Source organism: Triticum dicoccoides, chromosome 3B (genome assembly GCF_002162155.2).
Source record: "Triticum dicoccoides isolate Atlit2015 ecotype Zavitan chromosome 3B, WEW_v2.0, whole genome shotgun sequence".
Taxonomy (NCBI): domain Eukaryota; kingdom Viridiplantae; phylum Streptophyta; class Magnoliopsida; order Poales; family Poaceae; genus Triticum; species Triticum dicoccoides.
In genome coordinates this window covers 9,764,320-9,771,105 of record NC_041385.1, presented here as the reverse complement: position 1 = coordinate 9,771,105, position 6,786 = coordinate 9,764,320, and the positions used below count along the sequence as shown (strand labels likewise).

At 46.4% G+C, this 6,786-nt stretch overlaps 1 protein-coding gene across 1 annotated transcript; it reads left to right on the top strand.

Moving 5' to 3' along the window:
• The first annotated feature begins 1,512 nt into the window (after positions 1-1,512).
• On the top strand, positions 1,513-5,350 carry LOC119274344. The gene is made up of 5 exons (XM_037555017.1): positions 1,513-1,650; positions 1,716-1,833; positions 3,714-4,283; positions 4,432-4,701; positions 4,848-5,350. Exons 3-5 carry the CDS (start codon positions 3,722-3,724, stop codon positions 4,940-4,942), a joined length of 927 nt encoding a protein of 308 aa, XP_037410914.1. The 5' UTR covers positions 1,513-1,650; positions 1,716-1,833; positions 3,714-3,721; the 3' UTR covers positions 4,943-5,350.
• The last annotated feature ends 1,436 nt before the right edge of the window (positions 5,351-6,786 follow it).

Below are 6,786 nucleotides of genomic sequence, written 5' to 3'. Positions count from 1 at the left end.
TATGGAAATCGTTAATTGGTAGCTGCTCGGTCGGCTGGCGAGTAGGGGATTAATAGGCTAATCGACAAGTTAATCGGCCATTTAATCAATTCATCGGACGATTTATCGGTTTATCGGCTACTTGGTGACCCTACGAGTAGGGATTAATCGCCAAGTTAACTAGTTAATCGGATGAATTCTTGAACAGGGCTTTTGCCACACGATATATGTTGTCGGGCTCAAGGCGAGTCTGTCATCCTTGTGCTAGCCCGACCTCTTTCTCGTTCCAGTGATGCCGATCACAAACTGGATTATCTCATAATCCTTGTCGCATGACCATGCTTATCCTGGGCGGATCACATGAAGAGCCCAGAGTATATCTCTCCTGATCGGAGGGGCAAATCCCATCTTGCTCGACCATGTCTCATGGCATGGATCCGGACAAGCCGAAAGCTACCTTTGTAACTACCCAGTCACGGAGTAGCGTTTGATTGGCCCAAAGCAGGTTTGTCACCATCCCGAGTACATGCGCCAACTCAGGTCTTAGGACATAGAACGTATGTTGTACTAGAGACTCACAGATGACATATCGCCGCGTCTCATAGTTGGATCTGTCCGACTCGGATCCGACTACGTCGAATCCGACCAGATCCTTCCGGGTCCATATTATCCGGTTAGCATCCAATGCTCCATGGCTAGTGAGACCAAGCCATCGATCGTGTCATATGCTAGTCTAGTCGGCTGCGCGTCCACACAGCCCTTTCGACTAGGGACCTTTTAGGACAGTCATACAATGCATAGTCCCACAAACAAGTCACGTACTTGCTGATACACATCATTGATAATGTCCAAGGACTATCTTTATTCATAAACAAATAGGAGATATCATAATACATGATTGGCTCTAGGGCATATCTCCAACATGCTCAGGCTAGACCATGACAGGCAGCCGGCAAGGGTGGTTTGGGAGTCTCCAACACCGTTGGTGATAAATCTAGGGCTAGATCGTGGTGGGCTCTGAGGGCTGCATTGGATCTGGCCCATGGAGGGCCCGCTACTTTGGTGGCCCATCTTCGAGGGTTGCCCTAGCGATGATACTGGTTGGCCCCAATGACCCGTGCCAAATGCTTCTTCTCGGTGACGCACCATAGAGGTTTAGCCGCGCGCGAGTTTGTGGGCTTTTCGCGTTCTCGGATTGCTTTGTCGTTTATTTTTCTTTGATCGGCCCTTGAGGATTAACTCGATACTTTGTATCACTTGGTCGTGTGGCTTCATTAATATGGAATGCTACAAAAACAAAAACAAAAATCAATTATATTATAATAAAACGTTGAAAGTTTATTTCCAAATGTCCTTTTATTTTCAAAGGTGCACTTTTATTTATTTTCAAAAGAAGAAGAAAAGGCGCCGGTCAACGTTCAACGTGCATCTTTTTGCTCGGTCGCTGTTCTTGGTGGGTCCCACGAAACAGAAACCCTCACCTCGCTCGTCTCATGGCTCCTCTTCTCCTTCCACCCCCACCCCATTGGAGCATTGGAGAGGAGCAGAGCACCAGACCCACCTTCTTGACTGAGCCGATCCAGCTATAATCAAGAAGATCCCCTCCTCCTCCTCCTCGGCTGGACCGCCTTGGGGCGCAGAGCCGAGGCCTCCGGTCGATCTGTCGCGAGGGTGAGGATTAGGAACCCTCTGTTTCTTGGAGTTGATTTGATCCCTGAGGGTTTGTTTAATTTCAGAGCACTGATCGCGGCCTCGCTTCCATCTTGTTGGGACTTGGATGTGGGGCAAGCAGGCGGAGCGGACAGGAAGAAGTAGGCTGGAGGTGGAGTGAGAAGGGGAAGCGGAGAAACAAAGGTTTACTCCACGCCCTCTCTTCAAGATTTGTTATTTTCTGATCATCTATTTCCGAACGAAATTGCTTCCTTTTCTTCAAAACATCGAGAGCTCACTCATCCCACCGAAGTCAGCTTAAACTAGTAGTACTAGTAGTGCGTTGAACAGTAAAACAGAGATCTCCTGACATATGGTGGTGGTACTAGTTGAATACGATTTGTTTAGGCTGAGCACGCCCTTCAGCCAAAGCACCTGGCTAAAGGCACAGCATTTTCTAAGGTTTTGTCACGAACGAACCTGCTGCCCTTGTAAACTGCAAGCATAGTTGTAATTTCTGAACACATCTTGCAGAAAATTCAGAGACCTGAGATTTTGTGACTCCAGGTCTAGTCTAGTGTGAAATTCAGTAAACGAATCCGTAATAAACTCGTCCAGCGTGTCGTATGAATCAACACAGATGCTAGTGTTCTGCAATTATAGGTCTTTGAACTCGCACACTGGAATATATATATGGGGCGTTTGTGACTGCCTGCATGACAAGACTGTTAATACACTCATTTGTAGCTTCATTTTTACATGACCAGACTACCTTCTGTTTGCAACATCCAGCTAAACTATGCTGTATATCGTCAGTAGTAAAAATCAAGGGTCTGTTCTGTGTCATCTTAAGAGTGTACTGAGGCTAGATTATTTCAGAGCTCGAATTTTAGGATTTTTTCACAGTTAAGATGAATTATGTAAAGCGATGTTTACTTTAAATTGTAAACTGCAGTGCCATTCTTTTGCTCCTATGTACAGTGCCATTCTTGAACAGTAAAACTGAGATCCTTCATTGGTGATGGTGGTTAAATATAAATATGATTGTTTCGGATAAGCACAACTTTCAGCGAAATTATTTGGCTAAAGGCACACAGAAAAAGTAAAGGTTTAGTGAAGAACAAACTTCCGGCTCTTGTAAACTGCAAGCAAAGTTTTCTCCGCCAACTAGGCTCGTCTTCGCTTGTTGAATTTCTGAACATATCTTGCAGAAAATTCAGGACCCTGAGATTTTGCGACTCCGGTGTGAAATTCAGTAAATTAACCAATAATAGACTCAACCAACATGTATGAATCAACACAGATGTTGAGTTTTGCAATCATAGGTCATGATTGGCTGCACTTAAATATAAAACTCGCACACTAAAACATAGGGTACCCTTAAATATAAGTCATGTTTATGATTGGCTGCACTACAATAATGTTAGTAAATTTGTCATGAATAGTACTTTCACCGTTTTATACTTTACCACGTCTATTTAAATGAAGAGATTTCGTGTGTGTATTAAATAAAGGGAGTTTGTGACTTGTAGAGGCTATCAAGGCAAATTTAACAGTTGATTTCTTTGATATAGTTGTATTATTCATATGGTATTAATATCTCAACTCTTAAAGAGGGATAAGTTGACGATTCAGCAATCAACTTACAGTAGTGTTGACTTGCAGAATACTAAGTTTATGGAATGTGTCTACCGGAAGGAATTTCCTCAGTGTCACCTGCGTATGGTTTCATTTTTATTGATAAACCATCATGGTCTGGTTTTGACTTACACATTCAATACAATTATGTGGTATACATAAAAAATAACATATCAACACAAGGCTTTCTATTGAATACAAAAAATAACATATTCTGTCTGAAAAAATAACATATCAACATATTCGATACAATATTGTGGTATACTCAGTTAGCAAATACATAACCATCAGCATACCTTTCCAGCTTTTCCCCTTACTGTTTTTGACATGGTTTATCTGGTGATCTATGCGCACAGTTTGATCTAGTTCGATGGATATAGCTTCAGCTCTTTATGTTCCTGCACCACTCTTCATTACTCACTGCTCACACATTTTTACTATTTCAGGCCACACAATGACCTTAATAGATTTCATAGAGCTGAGTGACGATAATATTATTGACTTGAGCAGCGATGAGGAGACTGTTCAAGAGGATCAGATTGCAACTCAACACCGGGCGATGTTGCTTTATAAGCAGGGTGTGTTTGTCCTAGCTGGTGAAGGAAGCCGAGGGGTGCAGGCCGTGTTTGTTGCAGCTGGTGAAGGAAGTCAAGATGTGCAGGCCGTGTTTGTTGCATCCAGTGAAGGAAGGCAAGAGGCTTCTGAGCCCGGACATGCTTTGGAAGCTACCGCATCGTCCATGATTATGGAGGAAGCACCTCTTGTTGCAACTAGTCAAGGAAGTCAAGATGTGCAGGCTGTGTCTGTTGCAGCTAGTGAAGTAAGGCAAGATGGGCAGGTTGTGTTTGTTGCAGCTAGGGAAGGGAGGCAAGAGGCTTCTGAGCACGGACATGCTTTGGAAGCTACCGCATTGTCCTTGGTTACGGAAAAACCACCTGTTGATACGGTTGTGCTCGCTCTCCCACATGCTGGATCACCGAATTGTCTTCGCTCTCCAACATCAACGCCATTCGCCGGTAAGTTCCTCTCGTTCTCGTTTTGTCATTACAATTGTGTATTTCTCATGCAAACGATCCATTTCAATGCAAACATTGCAACAAATTCCTAGGCTTTGAAGTGAACAGTGGCCTTACCGGAAAAATTGTTAACGGTGACTTGCTGCAGGCCTGACTTCCACCACTCCGAAGGCTCTGACGTCTGAAGGTGGCGACACAAAGCTGGTGAGAGCAAAGGTGAAACGTCCTAGGAAGAACCACCATACCGGCACTCCTAAAGCTGTGACTTCTGAAGGTGGCGACTTAAAGCTCGTGAGACTGGAGACGAAACATCCTAAGAAGAAGAACCATACAGAAAAACCACCTCTTGGTACGGCTGTCCTCGCTCTCCAACATGCTGAATCGCCGATTTGTCCTTGCACATCAGAGCCATTCCCCGGTAAATTCCTCTCTATCCCTTTCTCGTTACAGTTGTGTGTTTTATCATGCAAACAATCCATATCAAAGCATACATTGCAACAAATTCCTAGCATTTGGAGTTAACAGTCGCCTTCCCTGAAAAATATTAACAGTGATCTGCTGCAGGCCTAACTTGCACCAGCCCGAAGGCTCTGTCCTCAGAAGGTGGCGACGCAAATCTGGTGAGCGGGAAGGTGAAACATCGTAGGAAGAACTACTGACCCTGCAAACTAACTCCTTAGACTGAATCTTTCTAACTACTGTTGCTGTAGTTCATCTCATAGGTAACCACTCTTATTGTATCCGTACTGGGATCGGAGCTCGTGTTGCCCCCCATCTCTCTGCATTCGTCTAGAATGTCAGTTGTGGGTGATTTTTGGACTGGCTTTGTCAAGCACTTCGTTAGGTGGTATTTTGGTGAACCTGGATATGGCGCGCAGCTGCTGTTATCTGGGAGCTTAGGAAACTACTTAGAATTTAGATTTTTTTGCCATCCTGGCTCCAAGCTGAGATGTAACCAAACCGACAATAGACCGAAATTTGTGAGAGTAACTGCATCTTGAGTTTTTTGTAAAAAAAGAGTGTTTCACTTTGGTAGATGAAGCTGAAGCTACAGCTTAGCTCTGTCCGCAGATGAATGTAAAAGTGTGAGTATAACCTTCACACTTGGTAATGTTATGCATGACATAAGTGTTCTTTGCTGTGGTTCAGAAAACAAGCTTTTGGAGCATGACATTTCTGCCTTGAAAGTTCCTTTTTACATTTTGCGAAGACTTGAAAGTTCTTTTAAAATTATCGATTTAGTGCTAGCTATGAAGAGAAAATTGCAGACATGATATGCATCTGACAAAACTGGAAGAGAGCAGGCAATAGTTTGTGAGGGCGCGGGACTGTTTTTCAAAAGAATTTGTTCTCTTTAACTAACTCTAAATGGGTACAATAGAGATATATTTGGAAATAAGTAAAAAAAAACATTTGCGCCATTAGAAACCCTAAGAATACAGGGATTTTAGTCCTACAAATTTTTGACTCTATAAAATTCTAAGGTTGCTCCGTCAACTCCTATAACCTTCGGGTCCTTGCCATCTTTTCTTTTTAAAGAAAAAAGTGTAACTCGTAATTGACAAAGACATAAGATGGATCCATATTTGTAACAGCGCCTCCCCCTCCCCTCCCTCAAACCTAGCTCTAGCATTTGAGGTGGACGAAGAGCAGAACCCTCGTCGACAGGAAGAAAGAGTTTATCCAGAACGACGTTCCAGACATGTTGTAGCGAAACCTTTTAAAACCTTGACACCCGGTATTTGAAAAACGAAAGGATTAGACATGTTGCGAATGATGAATGATCTATCAGAAGCACCGAACCAACCCCCTCCCTCCCTCGTCCCCTTCCTCCTCGCCACCGTCGGAGGGCGCCGCCGGGGCCTCTCGCCCCCCTCGGACACGGTCTTCAACGCGGGCTGCGTCGTCGTCTTGGAGGCGCGGTGCTGGCGTGGGGCGCTGCGGCGACGAGGCGCACGGTTGTGCTGCGGCGGCTGCATGGGGTCGTGCGCGCATGGGCACGGACCGGCATCGTTCTGGCGGTGGATCTAGATCCAGGCAGCCCGAGCCCCAAGCGGCGAGGGCGGCGGCTGGGGTCCAGCTTCGGGTTCCTGGCAGCTGCGGATGGTCCTTCCCTGTCGCGGGCGCGCGGCGGTTTCGGCGGCAGCGCACTGCCTCGGGCGGCACAGCTCCGAGTGGTGAGGAGGTGGTGGCGCTGTCACTTTGCTGCGGGCTGCCGCGGCGGCTGGCGGCAGCGCCCTTCTGGCCTAGATATGGGCCCCTTGGGGCCCATCTGGGTTTGGGCGGGCTTGGCTCAACTCCGCTTGCGACGGCTCCGGCGGACGGAGGTGCGGGGGGTTGCGGGGCGGTGCGTCCACTACAGCGTGGCAACGGGAGCTTCACGGGCCATTTCGAGCTCGACCGGGCCTATGTGCCTCGTGTGCTCCTCTTGCTGTGTCCGGTCGGTGGTCGCCGATGGCGGTGGAGGTTATCCCCTCCCGCGTGGATGCTGACGCTGCCGCTC

Bases quoted from the DNA above. Each gene is read 5' to 3' on its own strand.
- LOC119274344 (XM_037555017.1), top strand. From the start codon at position 3,722: ATGACCTTAATAGATTTCATAGAGCTGAGTGACGATAATATTATTGAC. The intron at 4,284-4,431 runs GTAAGTTCCTCT...GACTTGCTGCAG, and splicing joins AACATCAACGCCATTCGCCG to GCCTGACTTCCACCACTCCG. The intron at 4,702-4,847 runs GTAAATTCCTCT...GATCTGCTGCAG, and splicing joins CACATCAGAGCCATTCCCCG to GCCTAACTTGCACCAGCCCG.